The sequence below is a fragment of the Diceros bicornis genome, chromosome 10, assembly GCF_020826845.1.
Source record: "Diceros bicornis minor isolate mBicDic1 chromosome 10, mDicBic1.mat.cur, whole genome shotgun sequence".
NCBI lineage: Eukaryota > Metazoa > Chordata > Mammalia > Perissodactyla > Rhinocerotidae > Diceros > Diceros bicornis.
Genome location: NC_080749.1, coordinates 4,738,085 through 4,758,520, shown reverse-complemented (window position 1 = coordinate 4,758,520; position 20,436 = coordinate 4,738,085). Strand labels below are relative to the sequence as shown.

The following is a 20,436-nucleotide window of genomic DNA, read 5'->3' as shown; positions in this document are numbered from 1 at the left end:
GTCCATCCATGTTGTCACAAATGCTGGATTTCATCGTTCCTTATGGCTTAGTAGTATACCATTGTGTATATATACCACATCTTCTTTATCCATTTATGGGCACTTAGGTTGCTTCCAAGTCTTGGCTATTGTGAATAACGCTGCAATGAACACAGGGGTGTATGTATCTTTACGCATTGGTGTTTTCATGTTCTTTGGATAAATACCCAGCAGTGGAATAGCTGGATTGTGTGGTAGGTAGTTCTACCCTTAATTTTTTGAGGAATCTCCATAGTGTTTTCCATAGTGGCTGCACCAGTTTGCACTCCCACCAGCAGTGTATGAGAGTTCCCTTCTCTCCACATCCTCTCCAACACTTGTTGTTTCCTGTCTTGTTAATTATAGCCATTCTGACGGGCGTGAGGTGATATCTCATTGTAGTTTTGATTTGCATTTCCCTGATAGTTAATGATGTTGAACATCTTTTCATGTGCCTGTTGGCCATCTGTATATCTTCTTTGGAGAAATGTCTGTTCAGTGTATGTATATATTTAAAATTATAGAAGAATTATGAGCCAAAATGTTATCAGTGCTTATTTCTTAATAATGGTACTGTATGTATCTCCACTTTCTCCTTATAGTTTTTTTCTGGATGTTTTTCCAGTGAGTTATTCTAATAATCATAAGAATTAGTAAAGTTATTTAGTAGAGGATGAGGGAGAATGTAAATAACACTAACTGGCCATGTGTTATATGCCAGGCCCTGAGCCAGGTCCTTTATGTGTTGAGCCAGTGCAGTATTTACAAGAGCCACGCAAAGTAAGTGTTATCTCCATTTCACTGAAAAGTCAGTACCTTCCCCAAGTTATAAGACTAATCTGTTACAAAATCAGTACTTTTTCTCATGCCTGTTGGTAAAAAGTTCATACTTTCTTTAAACCATCTTGTTGGTGTTCAGTACTTAGGCTGATTACATTATGTTCAGCAATTATTGGAAAAACCTTCAGTTAGAGATGCTAAATTTTCACCAACCATGTCTTTCAGGGCAAGTGACTTGGTAATGAAGGTGGATGCTCTCCTGTCCGCTCAACCAAAAGGAGATGCAAGAATCGAGTACCAGTTTTTTGAAGACAGACACAGGTATAGAATTAATGTTGAATTTGTGCATATTCTTAGACATTAAACTCTTAAGATTGCCTTTAAGTCAGATCCTTTATTTTTGCATATGAATTGTGTATATAAGTTCTTATAGGAATAGAAAATTTGATGTGCAGTTTTTATGTATATGTTCGTATTCATATGTAAAATTCATATACAGATCTCAATGGCATAAAAGTTGACATTTCTAAATAAATCTGAAGTAGTTATGAATGCCCCCTTTTAGAAAGCAGCATTTAATGAAACAGATTACTTGTAATTTTCTGATATTCAAGAATAAACAGAGGTTGTCAGAGTGCTTGTCTCATTCAACTTTTATTGAAAACTATTTTGTTTTCAATAAAATAAAAATTTTAGCATTAGGAGGAAGTCCTTGCCTTTTGTTTTCCAGTTTTTATATTTTGAAAAGTTTTAAACCTAGAGAATAGTTGAAACACTATTAAGTAAACACTCAAATATCTTTAACTAGATTCACCACTTGTTAGCATTATGCCAGATTTATCTGTCACCCGTGTGTGTGTGTGTGTGTGTGTACGAACGTGTGTGTATGTATGTATGGTATGTATGATGTATATTGGTATGTTTTGTATGAACATACATGCACTCAGATTTTTTCTGAACCATTTGAAGGTGCGTTGCAGACATCATTACACGTCACACCTAAGTCCGTCTGCATGTGTCTCCTGAGCACTGAGAGCTCCTCCACAGGGCTGTTAGCATACCTCAGCAATTTAACCTTCATACAGTGTATTGAGTAGTACACAGTCCATGTTCGGTTTCTCTAGTACCCCTTTTACAACTGTTTTTTGTTGGTCCAGATCACACATTGCAGTTAGTTGTTGTGTCTCTTTAGTTACAGTTCCCTGCCTTTTTTTTTTTTGTCTTATATGACATGGACTTTTTTAAGAGTCCAGGCCAGTTGTCTTGGGACAGTCACACAGTCAGAGTTGTTTCCTCATGATTAGACTTAAGGTTACTTTGGTTTTAGAAAGAGCCCTGCAGTTGATGGGTGTGGCCCCGTCTTACCAGGCAGCTGTACATCTTGACTGCACCTTGGAAGCGCCAGGGCGGCTTTGGATACGGAAGCCTGCACCCTGCTTCTCTGTGGTTCTGATTTAATTGGGCTGGGGTCGGTTGCACTTTGCTTTAGATGACCTGTGCTTTCTCACAGCCAGTCCTTGAGTGGGGATCAAATTTGAACAGACTGATGATTCCAGGCTGAAATGGAGACCCTTTCCTTTCTCACTGGCTGTCTCTCCTAATTTCTTATGTTGCCAGAGGGAGAAGATTTCTGTGGCTCTTTGCTGATAACCGTAATTGGATTTTGCCCATTAGCACCCATCTTCTCATCACTCTGTATACTTTCAGGAAGTAACTCATTATCTGGTTATGACTGTAGGAAATGTATTTCCTAATTGACCTGCTATCTTCTTTGCCTTTCATGGCCAGGATAGTGAGTCCTGAGCAAGAACTCTTCCCTTTTCAGAACGTTTTCCCCATGAGTCTTATATAATTGAAATGCCCTAATTATAAATTCTATTATGATACAAATTATAATTATTATTAGAGAAATTCTTCTCATTGGGGTTATGTTAGTTAAATGAGTGCCTGTTCCATGTTTAAATCAGCAGTTTCTTATTTATGCAAGAAGCAAAAAAGTCTGAATTACTGGTTATGTATACCCTTGCCCTAAAAATGTGGTCCATGGACCAGCAGCAGGGCATCATTTGGGAGCTTGTTAGAAAAGCAGTCTCTGGCCCCAACCCAGACCTCCTGATTCAGCATCTACATTGTAAAAGGATCCCCCAGGTGACTCCTGTGTACATGAAGATTGGTGAAGCGCTGCATTCTTTGACATTTGCTCTACTCACCTCACAAAAATGTGCGTGATCCCCAAATCTTGTTCCTGTGTCTGTCACTTTTGGCCTTATTCTGGTCTCGTTTCTGACCAATACAGTGAGTATATTTAAACCTGATATTCTTAGTTTATACTGTTCTCCATTTCCACACCAATACAGTCATGTGCTGTGTAGAGACGTTTGAGTCGATGACAGACCATGAATACAGTGGTGGTCCCATAAGATTAGTACCATATAGCCTCGGTGTGTAGTTGGCTATACCATCTAGGTTTGTGTAAGTACAGTCTGTGGTATTCACACAATGACAAGATCGCCTGATGATGCATTTCTCTGAACATACCCCATTGTTAAGCAACACACGACTGTATTGCTCTTTTTTTTGTTTTTGTCTTGCGCCCTTTTTTGTTGTGAAGATGTGGAGGTGGTTAAAAGACCTCACAGGGTTAGTTTCTGGGTATGCTTGTTGTGGCTCACCTGGAACACTGGCTCACAACACAAACGTGTTGTGCAGAACTCTATCCCAAGTAGTCCCTGGGGTTACAGGTTTTGGCCTGGGCAGGCCTGACTCAGGTGCTGTTCTCCAGAGGACTGTTGGGTCTCCTCTCCTTGTTCCCTTTGTGAGAGTTTGTATAATGCTGTTCTCTAATGAGCTTTTCCTTCTAGCATTCTAGAGGAGCACAGAGGTCCACATTATCTGATGGTGGTGGGTCTCCTACTTTGGCTTTTAGTTAGAGAATTTGGTAAAATGCAGATTGCTTGCAGTTTCTGATTCAGTAGGTCTGGGTTGGGGCCTGACAATTTATTTATTTATTTATTTATTTATTTATTTTTCACCCCAAAGCCCCGGTAGATAGTTGTATGTCATAGTCGCACAGCCTTCTAGTTGCTGTATGTGGGACACAGCCTCAGCATGGCCGGAGAAGCGGTGTGTCGGTGCATGCCTGGGATCTGAACCCGGGCTGCCAGCAGTGGAGTGCGCACACTTAACCGCTAAGCCGCGGGGCCGGCCCCTGACAATTTGTTTTTAACAAATTCCCCGGTGAAGCTGATACTGCTCGTCTGGAGCCACGCTTTGAGAACAGCTGTATTAGAGTAAAAAAAATTTGTTTTGGAATAATTATTGGTACCTGGAATTGTTAATATCAAAAATTGAAAGCCTCTGCTGCATACAGTCACAAAGCTGTTCCAATGGTTGTTTCCAAAGCAGTTAAGATTTGAAATAGCCGTTGTCACCATTTAGGTTATAGTTACCCAGTTTTATTAGTTACGTGCTGTTTTGCACTTTTGTTTTCATCCTGCTGGGTAAATGTTCTGGCATAAAAGTAGTGGTTAGCATTGAAGCCACATTAAAATATTGTCCAGAGCAAACAAAAGTAAGCATTGCTTTAAGCAATTAATATTTTTGGAAAATTGGATGTATTTTTAAATCCTTTCAAGTTTATTCCTTTTTGAAATGTATCAGAGGCTCCTGCTCCTCTTAAGTCACCTAAGTCAATGTGACTTCAGAAGGAAGCCGTGCAACTGGAAACTACGTATGGGAAAATGCAGTACTTCCCAGAAATCCTAGAGGTACAAAGTGAAACCTAACCGGTTAGCTATCATTTTTCACTTATTCAGAACAGGCAAAATATGTATAACTTAATGCTGACAAGATGTGGTGAAGTTCATTTCTTGGCCTTATAAATTTGTTTAGTTCTTGAGGAAATGTGGTTGACAATACATATTAGCCACAAAAATATTTGTATCCTGTGACTCAGTAATCTCATGTCTAGGACTTTGTTGACTCTAAAGAAATTTCCAAGTCTGAGAAAAGCTGGATGTACAAGGTTATTTACAGGTTGAAAGCCATCCAAATGTCCAGCAATAAGAAATAGCTTAAGTAAACTATGGCGGATTCACTTGGTAAATAGAAGATTATTTTTTACTCCGGATTTTTGATATGTAACAATATGGAAAAATCTTTATGATAAGGTAGTGGGAGAAGGAAGGAAAATTATAAAATTGCTAATATTCTGTAGATACAGCTGATCTTTGTATAGGCATTTAAGAAGGACTACATAAAAATATGCGACAAAGTGGTTAGGTTGGGATGGTGAGATCTTATGATTGTTTATTTCCTTTTTCTCTCTTTTTCAAGTTTTTTGTAATGTTCTAATGTTTCTTTTATTATTTAAAAAAATCAGTTTATTTCTTCTCTCCTCATAGCCTTATTGCCAAGAAATAAAAATTGGCATAATTTTCTGTAATTGTCAAATATCATAAGCTTTTAGCAGTTTTTTGTTAAATACAATTTCAAGCTGGTTTTCTTCTCTTAAAACAAATCTTTCAATCCATTTTGAGTTAATCTGAGTCATTAGAGGGTTTTGCAGACTTTGAGGTAGACATAATCACAGTTGACCACCATGTATCCTTGTTGTCCTAGATCTAAATTTTTTTCTGAAATGCTAAGAGGGCTAATAGGTTATGTTGGACCAAAAAAAAAAAAAAAATTAACTTTGTTTCCTGTTTTCCTCCAGATTAATGTTTTATCTTTTTGATCTCTGTAGTGCGATTAAACTGAGGCCGAAGGAAGGGGAGACGTACTTTGATGTCGTGGCTGTCATTGACCCTGTCACCAGAGAAGCACAGAGACTTGCACCCTTGCTTTTGGTAGGGACAGCTGCAGAGCAGTTCCTGTCATTCTTCCCTGTGGTGGCCACACGCCCTGTGCCTCTCTGAGAGCCTCGTTGTTCCCTTAGTCATCTTCAAAGGGCATTGGAAATGCTGCAGGGCATCTGGGGCAGAGCAAACATCTTCATAAAGATTAGTGATGGCTCTGAAAACAGCTTTATAACCTTAGAAAGTTGGCGCGAGTTTGGTGGGTTATTTCATGTATTTAAGAAAAACAATTATCATCCTTATTCAGAGCAAAATGTCTTTGAATTAAATTGATTTATGCCGTATTTTAGTTTATAATAGTCAAGAGGTACAAAGGTAAAAGAATTCTGCTTTATCATTTTCCTTTTTTATAAGGAGCGTTTTTTTTTGTAGCATGTCCTTTAGATACGTATATTATAATTTTAAGAAAATTTAAAAGAGCTCTGCCAAAAACATAGTTGCCTCCACCTTTTCTTTTTGAGTTGTATTTTTTTTAAAGGTAGAGTTTTATCAAATTGTAATCAATGAACCTTTTTTGTGGGTACTTCTACATATGTGTTTTTTTCATGCTGTAGTATATAAGCTGCACTGATGAACCTTTAAAATTTCCCTCGTGTAGACAGCTGCCCATCTCCATCTGCTGCTTCACCACACATGGGAGCAGTGATTTTCGATAGCCCACTTCTCATGTGTTTGTCCAAGTGATGCATATTGTGCACTGGAGTTGTGATTTCCAGAAACTTCTCCAGTGCAGACTTTATGGCATTTATTATCTGTGTATCTTCTCTTGAGATATCAAGAAATGTTCTCTGTCTTAACTCAGTGTCAAATGATAAATTTCTAAAGAGAAAACGTAAATATTTTGCCTCAAATATTAGTCACTTTCTCTATAGGAAAAATTTTGTGTGTTGTCATCTGGTTTGCTCTTTTAGGTTTTAACTCAGCTGATCAACGTGAATCTAAGAGTATTTATGAACTGCCAATCTAAACTTTCCGACATGCCTTTAAAAAGGTAAGACAAGCTGTTTAAGAAATCACCTATTGAAAAAATGATAATAAATCTGAAAGCTGATATTGAATGTTAAGGATCAAATGGGTTTATAGATGGGTGTCATGTTTGAAAAAATCATTTACTGAATGTACATTTTTGCTAAGTTTCTGCTCTAATTTCTAAAAACTTCTTGTGGGCCTGGGAGCATTTAGGTGGCATTGAACTCAGGCTACTTGCACTTGTGCTTACCCCTACCCGCCCCCTGTCAGAATTATATAATTGTCTAATTTTAAAACTAATTTTGAATTTGAATCGATTTAGCTATTAATTTACCTAGTTAAAATGTGTTGTGGTGCAGAAAGACACCTGTCTCTACTTTTTCATCTTAGAAGAGCAGGCATTTTGAGTGGAATATATGTCAGTGGAAGCTTGCTGAGGCTCATTTGCATGTTTCTTAAAAAGGAGGGCAAGCTTAGCTGTATACTCTCTGAGCTTTGGAGTGGTCATTTATGAAAAAGGTTATATAAAAAGCAGTTAATAGTAATAGTGTAGCACATGTTGGGGCTGTGAGAAATTCCTAACTTGGAAATGTGCTGTGTTCTGTGAATTGAAACAGTGTTTGAAAGTGACAGAAGGGTTCCCAGCTTTCACCATTGTCTTCGTATAAGAGAAATGTTTAAATTATTACCTATGGTGTTTTCAGGGCTCACCTGAGAACCCAATCACCATTTAGGACTTTGTTTTTAAGAGAAAAATGAGCTTTTCTCACCAAAGGGAGGCAAGTGGTCAGGAAATGCTTGCGACCCCTGCAGCAGCCACCGATAACAGTACAGGGAGGAGGCATCTCGCCTCTCCGTCCCATCCTTCTTGCTCTTCTCTTGCATCAGCAACAACCGCAGGAGGTCTAATAAGATCAAGAGATGGTTTTGGAAACACTTTTCCCAATCTGGAAGGATACCCTTCCAAATCGAGTTTGTTTTAAGCCAGTTGTTTATCTGTGTGGATACCTGTAAACTGAAGGACTGTGGTTGCATTAAAAAAAAAGTAACATTTTTCTTTTCAATTTCAGCTTTTACCGTTATGTCTTGGAACCAGAGATTTCTTTCACTTCATACAATAGCTTTGCTAAGGGTCCAATAGCAAAATTTTTGGATATGCCACAGTCTCCTCTGTTCACTCTGAATTTGAACACCCCTGAGAGTTGGATGGTAGAGTCCGTCAGAACACCATATGATCTTGATAATATTTATTTAGAAGAGGTAAGAGTGTCATTCTTCCAAGTATCTAATCGTGTGTGAAGCCTGTTAAAGATGTAGTGATGGTAGTCTGTTACTGAGCAGGCTGGACCACAGTCTGGATGGGCTTCTGAGACGTCACTGCTCAGGTATCATTGTATTTTAAAATAACAGCTTCACTGAGATCTAATTCACATACCATAAAATTCATCCTTTTAAAGTGTACAGTTCAATAGTTTTAGTATATTCATTGAGTTGTGCAACCATCACCACTATCTAATTTTAGAATGTTTTTATCACCCCTAAAAGAAACTCCATACCCATTAGCAGTCACTCCTCATTCTCCTTGGCCCCTGGCCACCACTAATCTACTTTCTGTCTCTATGGATTTGCCTATTCTAATGTTTCATCTAAATAGAATCATATGTTTTTGTGACTGGCTTCTTTCACTTAAATTATTTTCGGGGTTCATCCATGTTGTAGCATATATTAGTACTTCATTCCTTTTTATCACCAGGTAATATTCCACTGTGTGGATATTCCGGCTTTTATTTCTCCATTCATCACTAGACATTTGGGTTGTTTCTACTTTTTGGCTGTTATGAATAATGCTGCTATGAACGTTTGTCTACAAGTTTTTGTAGATATGCTTTTATTTCTTTTGGGTATATACTTAGGACTGGAACTACTGGATCATATGGTAATTCTATGTTTAACCTTTTGAGGGATCGCCCAGCTATTTTCCAGAGTGACTGCACCATTTTCCATTCCTGCCCTAATGACAAATGATGTTGAACAATTTTTCATGTGTTTATTGGCCATTTGTGTATCTTTGGAGAGATGTCTATTGAAATCCTTTGCCTATTTTTTAAAATTGGTTTATCTTTTTTTGTTGAATTGTAAGAGTTCTTTATATATTCTCGATATAAGTCCCTTATCAGATATATGATTGGCAGATAGTTTCTTCCATTCTAGAGTTGTCTCGAGTTGTTGTCTTTTTACTTTCTGGATAATGTCCTTCATCCAGATGTCCTTTAACCCTGTCCCACAAAAGTTTGTAATCTTGATGAAGTGTAATTTACTTGTTTTTTTCTTTTGTTGTTTGTGCTTTTGGTGTTATATCTAAGAAATCTTTGTTTAATCTCAGGTCACAAAGATTTAGTCCAGTGTTTTCTTGTAAGACTTTTCAAAATTTTAAACTCTTACATTTAGGCCTTAGATTAATTTTTAGTTAATCTTTGTATGTGGTGTAAGGTAGGGTTTCAGCTTTATTTTTCGTTTGTGGATGTCCAGTTGTCCCAGCACCATTTGTTGATAAGACTGTTTGTTCCCAATTGGATGGTCTTGGTGCTTTTGTCGAAGTTCAATTAGCCCTAAATGCAAAGGTTTAATTCTGGACTCTCAGTTCTGTTCCACTGATCTATGTGTCTGTCCTTAGGCCAGTACCACACTGTCTTGTTTACTGTAACTTTGTAGTAAGTTTTGAAATCGGTAAGTGAGTTTTCCAATTTTGTTCTTCTTTTTCAAGATAGTTTTGGCTATTCTGGGTTCTTTGCATTTTGGAATCAACTTGTTAATATCTGAAGAAAAGGCTGTTGGGATTTTGATAGGGATTGCATTAAATCCCTAAATCAGTACCATCTTAACAATATTACATATTCTGATCCATGAATATGGGATGTCCTTCCATTTATTTAGGTCTTTAATTTCTTTCAACAATGTTTTGTAGTTCTTAGTATACGGGCCTATATAAGATCATGTCATCTGCAAATAGAGGTAGGTTTACTTCTTTCTTTCCAATCTGGATGCCTTTTATATAATCTTCTTGGCTAATTGGGAAATTTTAAAATTAGTAATTCAGTCTCTTGTTATAGATCTATTTAGATTTTCTCTCTCATCTCGATTCAGTTTCTGGAGTTTGATAAATTCATAAATTTATCCATTCTATCTGAGTTATCTAATTTTTTCACTTACAGTTATTGATAGCATTTTCTTAGGGTCTTTTTTAGTTACACTTAATAGTGATGTCTCCTTTTTCCTTGCCGATTTCAGTAAGTTGGCTCTTCTCTCTTTCTTTCCTGATCAGTCTAACTAAAAGTTTGTCAATTTGTTGATATTGTCAAAGAACCAGCTTTTGGTTTCACTGCTTTTTCTCTGTGGTTTTTCTGTTCTCGATTTCATTTATTTTGATATAACTGTATTTTGAGTCTCTAAGGTAAGTGATCCTTTTCCCCTAATGTGTCTTCAAAGATAGAGAGCTCACAAGTGTAATTTCACTGATGTCTCTCCCTAGCCCTCACTCTGTGTGCCTAGCTCGGGGTCTTTACTTTCAAGGAGCTTACAGTGTCTCAGGGCCTCCTTCCTTGTTAAGACGTTTGTCTCTGTATCTGCCGTAAATATCTCTTGCTACAATTGAAGCCTGTTTCCTGGTTCTGTCTTCTTGGGAATTGGGAGGCCGGAAACTTGAAGATAGTTACCAAAGGACTTCTTAGCCTTCTTTTCATTAGGTTAAGTAACTCAAGTTTCTTTAAGAAGAATACCTTAGGTGCTAAGTTAGGGGAGACAGGGAGAGAGAGAGTATGTGTGTGTGTGTTTGTGTATGCGTGTGTCTGTGTACACACTTGCCTTATTCCCACCCCAGTCCTATCCATCCTATTTTTAATAAATAGGAAATATAGTCTTTACCCTTAAGAAACAAACTTTTGTTGAAGAGATTATAAAATGGCCACACAAAGCACTAAAGAATAGTGCAAGGAAGTATAGAATTGAATGCAAAGCAGGTTTTTTCCATATCTTCAGAGTTTTTGCTGCTCTCTCCTCCAGTTTCTCTGCATTCCGCTGAAAATACAGAGCCCAAGACTTGGTGAGCATGTGGAGGTTTACTTCTTAGGTCTTATTATTAGACTTTTGGAATTTAGTATTGCAGTAACATGTTCAGCTTCAAGTAGTACATTATTAGCAGTAGATAGGGTTACAAAACCAAGTCTGAACGAGCCTGGGGTAGAAACTCTTTAATTAGCTAAAACCAGGCTGCCCTAAGACCCTACAGTTCTGTCATCTGTTCTGCAAGGAATTAGCAATAATTTAGGCAACTGGTGCAGAACATGAATGGTTGTATGCCATTATGGAGCCATTAAGTACCTTTTGGAGTTTTGCATTTAGAACAGCAGTATATTCAGCTATATTCTAAAGGCCAAGGTGATTTTGCATTTTTTTCTCTGATGTTTTTCTGATCTTTCTCATTGTTTCTCTGTTTCTCATGTAAGTTAATCCTTGTGGGATTGTCTTACCTATCTTCTCCATTATTTAGCTCTGAGATCTGTACATTCCTTCGGCAGTTTATTTGACACGCTTTTCTCTATATCACTTTCCCAGATTGGACTCATATCCTCTCATCTGTGCTTTTGGAATAACCTCCTTAATGTTTTTTCTGTGTCCTTTTTCCTGACTCTCCTTCCAACCCACCTGAGTTTTAAAATGATATGCAATTGTTAACCACCAGTACAGTCAAGATGCAGATCATTTCCATCACTCCAGAAAGTTCTCTTGTTCCTCTTTGCAGGCAAGCCCCTTCCCCTCCCTTTAGCCCCAGGCAACAGCTGATCTGTTTTCTGTCACTATAGTTTTGCCTTTTCTTGAATTTCTTATAAGTGTGATCATATGGTATGTAGCCCTTTATGTCTGGCTTCATTCGCTTTGTGTAATGCATTTGAGATTCACCCGTGTTGTTGCATGTCTCAGTATGTTTCTTTTCATTGCTGAGTAGTCTTCAAGTGATTTGATTTTGGTGTTGCAGGTGGACAGTGTGGTGGCTGCGGAGTATGAGCTGGAGTACCTCTTATTGGAAGGTCACTGCTATGACATCACCACAGGCCAGCCCCCAAGAGGTCTGCAGTTCACGCTGGGAACTTCAGCCAACCCAGTCATCGTGGACACCATTGTGATGGCCAATCTGGTAAATCCGCAGTCCATCAGAAGGGGAGACTGAGTCATATTCTTTTGGGCACTATAATTTATGATGGAGGAGTTAGCATCCTGAACATGAGTGAGATTAAAATTCATGATTGACTGAATTGGTCAATATAAAAACTAGTTAAACTTGTAGACTAGAATTACATGTCAACTTAAAAGATAATATATTACAATATTCTGCTGTACCCAAATTGGCCCCTGAAAATGCATTGCTTATGAGCTGACAGCATTTTTCTTTCCTTTGGAGGTTTGCAGCTTATTCAAATGTCGCACGCTGATTTTTCACTGAAATACAGCTAAAGGGCAGGCTTCTTGCTTCACTGGCCTGTATTCACTAGTGTTTCTAATGTGGAGATTTTTTTTTTAAGAATTGCACTGATTTGTTAAGTACCTTATTTAAAATATAGGTAACTGATATTTCAGACAAAGAAATAACTGTTCCTCAGAAACAGCGTTTGATGTTTCAAAGAGAACTGAAGTTTGTCTTTTCTTCTTGTCCTAGGGCTACTTTCAGTTAAAAGCCAACCCAGGAGCTTGGATTCTCAGACTAAGAAAAGGACGTTCTGAGGATATTTATAGGATCTACAGGTAGGAGTAAGTGCTGCAGAGGCATTTTTCCAGAACATTCTGCAATGAGAATCAGCTCAAATTGAATCCTACGCTGATGGTTAGCCAGGCAGAAAGAATTCAATTTGCACTTGTTGGTGTGATGAAGCAATGCTTTTCCAGGAAGTTAAATATGGAAGAATTGTCAGGGGATAATTGGATATTAAGTGGTGTAAATACTAATAAGTGTAGTCACATTTCCCTCTTCAGTCATTCTTTTGTGCTAACAGTATCCCAGAGTCAAATCATTCTGTGTCACTGTGATGAAAACCATAGGCAGATGAGAAGTGGAGTCATTTCAAGAAAGGAGAAAAGAAATGAAGAGCAGTCAAACTTTTCTACCCAGCTAGAGTATTTCTGGACCCTGAGTGAGTTGCAGATGCACTGTACACTGTACGCTTTGGCCATGAAACCTTGGTGCTGGTGCTTGGTCTTTTCTGTCTGTGGTCATATGGAAGTACTCCCAGAGCATTCCGTCAGTAGCCAGGGTTTTGCTTTAAAGTTTGCTACCGGTGACTGTTAGTTTAAAAAAATTAGACTGCCTTGTAAAAAGTTGTGGTTTAAATTCTGTTTAACACAATTTAAATTAGGTTAAGCTATGTGAAAAGACTGTTATGTCAGTTTATTTAGGGAATGATTTCCATTAGAGTTTAAAACATCCTCCTGCTGAGTCCTCATCTTAGCTGCATGGAATCTTACCTGACACATGTGAAAGCAATGTGGATTTCTGCATATTTCTTACGGAAGAAATAGAAGACTTTTGGATTATAATAACATCTCTATTATAAATAGTAGATTTTCCTCTGAATAATGTTTTCCCCAAATATGGTTTTACAGATTTTTAATTTGTCATAAGGAGTTTATGTGTTGTCCTTCTAAACTGCGTCCCTTTCGTCTGCCCTTCCCCTGTGCACTCTTCATCCCTGACTCCCCTCTTCCCAGCTGTCTAGGGCCCACTTCCTTCTGTGCTTGCTCTTGGATGTTTCCGGTCTCTAGTGTTCATGCTATCAGAGTTGTCCCTTTGCCTGAGAGGTCTGCTCTCTGCTGGATGACAGTGATTCCGTGAATTCATATTTTATCGTGGCTTTCTGCAGTTAACACCTTGAAAATTGATGACTGGAAATTTTAGGCGTTATAGTTAGTAGGGAAATATTATTTTAAATTTTTCCTCCTCTGCCCCGTCTGCCTGCAAATAGAGCTGGTTATAGTTCTTCCTTCAGAATATGGGCACCAGACTCAGTACCTCAGGGCCTAGACTCAGCTGATTCTGGCTCCAGACAGAAGGAGAGAGTAGATGCCTTTACAAAACTCTGCAGCAGAGCCATGTTTTGCTACTTGCCCGTTGAAGAGTAGAAGTGATGAGTTTTGATGATGGTGCAGAGTGGCCCATGCCATCAGGCACTCTTATTGAAGGCTCTGTGCTTGGCTCAGACCTTGTGAATACAGACGGTAGTTAAGATCTCATCTCATCGCCAGCTTGCAGCCCTGAGAGCTTCTCTATGAAAGGTAATTTGAAGGGGGACTCAAGGAGGGAGTTTGGGCTTTGACTGATTGGCTCACTCAGGGTGAAGGATAGAGATTTCGACAAGTGCTGCTGTGTAGCTTGAAGGGGCTTCCTGCAGGTTGTGAGAAAATAATTTATTCTGAAAACTTCTTTATGATAAGGATTGTGGACAAATATGGCGGATTGATGTCACCCCATTGACTGCATCTTGAGGTTTGTGATCTGTAATATCTGTCTTTCGTTCTCCTTTCTGTTCTCTAAGCCACGACGGTACAGATTCTCCACCTGATGCTGATGAAGTTGTTGTCGTCCTCAACAACTTCAAGAGCAAAATTATTAAAGTGAAGGTGAGTTTGGTATATTAAGGCAGGTACTCTATTTTAGTAGAAGCAACAGTAAACTATTATGTAAAAATATGTATCTGGAAACCAGCCCCAAACTGTATGAGGTGATGAATGTGTTAACTGCAATAGTAATACTATTATTATGGTAATAATTTCTCAATATTTACCTATACCAAATCATCACATTGCACACTTAAATTTACACGATGTTATTTGTCACATATATCTCAGTAAAGGTAAGGGGAAAAAAAGGAAACCCGCCCAAGACTTTAATTCACCTTTGGAATTTTACTGTAGCATATAGGAATGCTGCTTTAAATGCAGAATGTCTTTTGTAGGTGAGTCTGTGGCTTTCTTCAGCTGAGAGATGGCCCCTTCTGGGTGATCTCAGCGAGCAGCGCAAGTCTCATTTTACATGAAATGCGTTCATAGATACTGTGTGGCTGACATAGCTACAATTCACATTATTAGTGATGATTTTATTCTCAGAAAATTGAGGAGAATGCCAGTGAAAATTTCAGCAGTAATACGTGGTAGCTTTATTTAATTTCTTCTTACTTCTACTCTCTATTCTTGGAATTTTGAGGTTCTTAAGTGCCTTAAATTCAAATAAAAGGTATTATGGAATAAATAATCATTGCACATGGTAAATATAATACATCTAGTGAAATCTAAAGCAGGCCACACACGCATGATTGAGCAGAAAAATGATCCCTGTGCAGTAGGGAAGATTCAACCTGTTCTCGTGCTAGTAAATCCTGAAAAACGGCTATGGCGTGAAATGTCTCCTTCTGACGGTCAGAGCTCATATGGGCTGCACTCTTCCCCTAGAACGAGCTGTTAGCTTGGTGCATTGTGCTTCTGTTTTTACTCAGACTGTATTTCCTACACAGTTGAATTTGAGGTTCTTTGCCCATTTTTCAAGCTGGAAACAGTTATTGTCTAGTTAAAAGAGATTGCTCTCTCCTCACTTAAGGTTTTAACGTGAGATGGTGAAGATACTTCTCTTGAATACATCTAGACTCTGGGTGGGTTGTACCTGCTTGTGGAAGAATTAATTCCCTAATGTTGACAATACTTTCAGTGTACATCTAGTGAAAATCAGTTTAATGCCTATTAAACCCAATGGGAGGAATAAGATCCATCACATATGATTGCAGGTTCAGAAGAAGGCAGACATGGTGAATGAAGACTTGCTGAGTGATGGAACTAATGAGAATGAATCTGGATTTTGGGACTCCTTCAAATGGTAAATTGGCATCAGAAGCAAAGTAGTATTTTAAAGGAAAAACTGAGATACAAGCACCATCCCTCGCTTCAGTGTAGTAATGCTGTCTGGGCCTTTCTGATTCTGCTCTGTGCAGCCAATGATGCACTTATATTTAGAGAAGATGAGTATTTTCCTCTTGACTCAAAAAGGGTAATGTCATCTCATGGTGAAGTTACTTCTGTTCCATACTCTTAACTCTCGTTGGGTTGTGCCTACTCTTTGGAGAGTTGGTTGATAATTACTCGGTTTACTTCCCATTGTATGGATTGCATAGAGTAGCCAGTGTTCGGTCCATTCCTGAAGCTACATGGTGCCTTGTAGGCAGCATCCTTCTCAGTATCTATCCTGTGAGGTGGTTTTGCTGGCCTTGTGCTCTCTGCCTCGTGTCTGCTCCCTCTGCATTGCCCTCCAGCAAAGGAAAAGGAATCTGTACCAGCATTTCAAGTGTTCTTGTTTTTACCTTTGTTATTGTAGGGGCTTTACGGGAGGACAGAAGACTGAGGAAGTGAAACAAGATAAAGATGACATAATTAATATTTTCTCCGTTGCATCTGGTCATCTCTACGAGAGATTTCTTCGGTTAGTCCTGTTGATTATTTCAGTATATATGAATGAATTTATCATACTCTTCTTATTTAGCGAGTACAAGTGTTATGGGCTTCTGCATATTGTACTTCTGTGTATTGGAAGCACTCTGAGGTTTGTGAATAGATTATCATTTATAATTGTTTTGATCTGGTTAACCTCATGAAGTCGAGCTATGTAGTATAAGCATCTTATGGATATTATAAGGCTATAAACATTTAATATCACTGTGAAGACATTATGATAATGGTGTTTAATTGGCTATCAAACATTGCTTAAACCAGAAATTAGGAAGTTAACATAGAGACTAGAAGTAGAACAGGGCCATGGTCCTGCCTCCTAGAGATCCATAGGATTTTAGAGCTGGGAGGGATCTTAGTTCTCACAAAAGAACACCTGTGTTTTATAGACAGACTGAGAGTCAGAGGTGAAGGGACTCACCTGAGGTCACACAGCCAGAGCCAAGAGAGGCCACAGGCTTGGGCTGGTTGACGCAGTGGTCGCCAGGGGGAAGGCCCTCAGAACACCTTGTGGTCAGTGATCAGGAAGGCTGTGAAGATGTGCCTTTGCCTGAGAGTGACTTTCCTGATGCCGGGGTTCTTTTTACTTTTAATTATCCACTACAAATCTGGTACAGTCATGTGCCGCATAACGATGTTTTGGTAAATGATGGACTGCATATACGACAGAGGTCCCATAAGATTAGTACCATACAGCCTAGGTGTGTAGCAGGCTATACCATCTAGGTTTGTATAAGTGCACTCTATGATGTTCACACAACAACCAAATCACGTAATGACGCGTTTCTCGGAACATATCTCCATCGTTGAGTGTTGCATGACTGTATAGCAAGTAACCCAAATGTCATTTTACTTGTGGCTAGCCCTCCTATTTCCAAGAAGTAGTATCTCACCTAAGATGGTAGCGTCAGGTGTTAGTAATAACTGAATTAAATTCCTTGACTCAAAATTTGTTTTTGTTTTTGTTTGTTTTCAAAGTAGGAAACCTGAAGCTGTAACCATTTGCCACCCGCTTACCTCTCCCTGCTCTCCTCCTGGCAGGATTGTCTAGTGTAGGCTGTGGGAGGCCAGTGCAGTTACACAGAGCTGCTGTGGCTTTACAGGTTTTCCTTTTAGAGTGATGTAATCGGTTAACCATAACCTCCTTTATTCATTGTACTATAATTAATGTATCAGTTCATGAAGCAGTTTATTTAAAGATGTTACATGGTTAAAACATTTGCCTTTATCGGTTAGGTGCATGTTTATAGGTGAGAAACACTCCTTCCTTCCCACTCAGTGATCACTTTATGAGAAGGAATAAGTGAGTTTTCCGTCACTTAGGGTCTCTCTTTGCCTAATTGAACCACCAGTTAGCTCTGCCTTGAAGAACATTTAGCAGTCTCGTGATTGACTCTACTTGATTTTCTTGAGATTGAAAGGCATTGGAAGATGATTATTATTATTTGCTTTGTTTGACAGCATAATGATGCTATCAGTACTGAAGAATACCAAGACTCGTGTGAAATTCTGGTTCTTGAAGAATTATTTGTCCCCCACATTTAAGGTTTGTTCCTCAGGGAAAAGGAAAACCTTCTTACCAAGGAGATATGTGCAGTATAGTGTACTTTTTACTACCTCTATTTTATCTGTATAATTTTAAAATTTTCCTTTTATTAGGTTACCCTAATTCGGTTGCATATGTCTGTGTTGATTATTCTTCCAAACTGGCCTGTTTTGGGGGAACAGTTGTTATAAAACCAAACACAAAATTATGACCTGTTTGAAGCTTGGATAACTAGGAGGAGAGTCTGTATCTTTTGTTTTGATGAAATAACATTCTCTTCCTCTGAGCGTGCATGTCCTAGTTTAATTTAGAAAGCACAGTTTCCAGGGAGGAGGAGGATTAGTTTTGTCACGAACAGCTACTCAGTGATCCAAGGAAGTAATACTTATCTGCAAAACACAGAACACACTTGAAAGTTTTCTGCTTTATTTGTATCAGTATTTGACATCTAAACTGATTTATTTACACCTTTTTTGTTGTTGTTCTGTAGAATTTACTAAATAACTTTTAATATATTCAGTAATATCTCCCTGAGGTAAGAAATTCACTTCTGATCCCCTGAAGGTACTTGTATTTAGAATCTGAAAGACAATGGCAACAAATGTGTTGAGATATTTGGGTTTGCCACATCATTCCCTTGGTTAGACCTAGCCGTGAGAAAGGCTTACAATCAAGCTCAAAAAATGTTTTACTGAAATCAAGTTTAGAAAAATAAACTTGAAGTTCATTTCCCTTAAACACACATACACACAGAAACGCACCAATGTAGATTAGGTAAAGCCCTCACTTAGAGACGTCTGTCGTTTCACACGCTGTCAGAAGTCATAGAAATGGGAATTGACGACAGTTTGTACGTGTCTTTTTCTGTAGTCACAGGTGAGTTGGGTCACGTTTCTTCATTAGACCACTGTCACGGTGAGGGTGTTTGACTTGTGCCTATCATGGTGGTCGACTTACATCAGGAAGTTGGTTTTCTTAATCAAAATAAATGATTGTTTGCTCTTCCCTGTGTCTAAAAATAGGAGTTTATACCTTACATGGCCAATGAGTACAATTTCCAGTATGAGCTTGTTCAGTACAAATGGCCGCGGTGGCTTCATCAGCAGACTGAGAAGCAGCGCATCATCTGGGGTTACAAGATCCTCTTCTTGGATGTGCTCTTCCCGCTGGTTGTTGACAAGTTCCTGTTTGTAGATGCTGACCAGGTAAGCTCTTAAAGGCCAGATTTAAACAGTTCGTTTTAAAGGCCTTAGACTTCCTTTTCCTTTGTAAATGATTTTATTTTTTCAGTTATGGAAAAATACATGCTTATTTTACATTATTTAGAAAATATGGAAAGGTATCACCCAGATATGATCACTTTTAAAATTTTACATTTGATGTATTTCATTTTCATCTTTTTTTCTGTGCCTTTTTTACATAGTCTTGATTACATCATGTATGCAGTTTTGTATCTTATTTAATTCATTTAACATATGAACTAAAAATTGGAAAACTGAGGTTGAACCGTGCTTGCCCTCCTCTCCAATTATTTGTCCAAAAGCTAGGAGTTCCTGACATGGGTAAGAGGGAAGAAGCTCAAGTAGATGGAACCCCAGCCCTGAGAGTGTGGAGCTCTGCAGATATTCTTCCTGCGGTCAGGATTTGACTTAATTAAAAGGAACACACTGTGATTTTAGAGCGTACAGACTCAAAAAGTGTAAATACAGTTCTGCCCTACAGCCTTCTCCCTGACTGAGCTGGCTGAAACCTAGGTTAATCATCTGAGTGGAAGTGATGTAATGTGTGCAAATCATTTGGACAAAGGCTTCTTCCCCCTCTTTGGGCTTCCTTGCCTCATCTAGCTCACTTAGGTCACAGCTGGCTCACCCTGAAGCATGCTTTCTGATTCTAACAAAACCACACTTAACCCTGTGCCAGGCATCCTTCCATGTCCATCCGTATATTAATTCACTTAATACTCCCAACAACCCTATGAGATAGATACTGTCATCATCTCCATTTTACAGATGAGAAAACTGAGTCACAGAGAGGCTAAGCAATGTAAATTTGTTTTATTTCTACCCTTTGAAAACTTAGAATACTGTGTGCCAAGCACTAAACTCAGTGTTTTACCTGTTAGTGAGGGCAGTCAGCTAGTGAGTGAGGGAGTCCAGGCTCAGACTGAGTCTGCTGCCAGGGCTGTGCCGTTACCACCGGCTGCCCTCTCTGACGCCTGCAGTGAGCCCTCTGTTTTAAGGAAGCTCTGTCTGCCTGGTGGTTTAAACAGTGACTTCTGATCTTCTTTTCTGCAGATTGTACGAACAGATCTGAAAGAGTTGAGAGATTTCAATTTGAACGGTGCCCCTTATGGTTATACTCCTTTCTGTGATAGCCGACGAGAAATGGATGGCTACAGGTTCTGGAAATCAGGGTACTGGGCCAGTCATTTAGCTGGGCGAAAGTATCATATCAGGTACTGAAAAAGGGACACTCCTAACTCTGTTGTTTGGTTTTGTTTTCATTAAAAGTAATTTTGTGTATTTAAAATTGGGAATAAGTAATACATTAATATGGTTCAAAAGCAAAAATTGTAAAAAATATCCAGTGAAAAAAAAATCTTTCCAGTTTTGTCTCTCTTCTCCCCAGTTCTCACTCCCACAACAGATAATCCTCTGTTAAATTACTGTATGTCCCTCCAGAGTTTTTTAATTCTTACATAAACGTCTATGACTTCTTTTTTACACAAAA

At 38.6% G+C, this 20,436-nt stretch overlaps 1 protein-coding gene across 4 annotated transcripts in view; it reads left to right on the top strand.

The window, feature by feature from the left end:
• The window catches only part of UGGT1 (UDP-glucose glycoprotein glucosyltransferase 1), a 114,390-nt gene that overhangs the window by 77,864 nt on the left and 16,090 nt on the right, over positions 1 to 20,436 (top strand). For all 4 annotated transcript variants that reach the window (XM_058548725.1, XM_058548724.1, XM_058548723.1 and 1 more), the window contains 12 exons: positions 1,024 to 1,119; positions 5,543 to 5,645; positions 6,566 to 6,645; positions 7,694 to 7,883; positions 11,656 to 11,814; positions 12,334 to 12,419; positions 14,204 to 14,288; positions 15,446 to 15,534; positions 16,030 to 16,134; positions 17,622 to 17,706; positions 18,729 to 18,911; positions 20,001 to 20,161. In XM_058548725.1, coding sequence (XP_058404708.1) covers positions 1,024 to 1,119; positions 5,543 to 5,645; positions 6,566 to 6,645; positions 7,694 to 7,883; positions 11,656 to 11,814; positions 12,334 to 12,419; positions 14,204 to 14,288; positions 15,446 to 15,534; positions 16,030 to 16,134; positions 17,622 to 17,706; positions 18,729 to 18,911; positions 20,001 to 20,161 — 1,422 coding nt within the window. The remainder of the gene's footprint in view (positions 1 to 1,023; positions 1,120 to 5,542; positions 5,646 to 6,565; positions 6,646 to 7,693; positions 7,884 to 11,655; positions 11,815 to 12,333; positions 12,420 to 14,203; positions 14,289 to 15,445; positions 15,535 to 16,029; positions 16,135 to 17,621; positions 17,707 to 18,728; positions 18,912 to 20,000; positions 20,162 to 20,436) is intronic.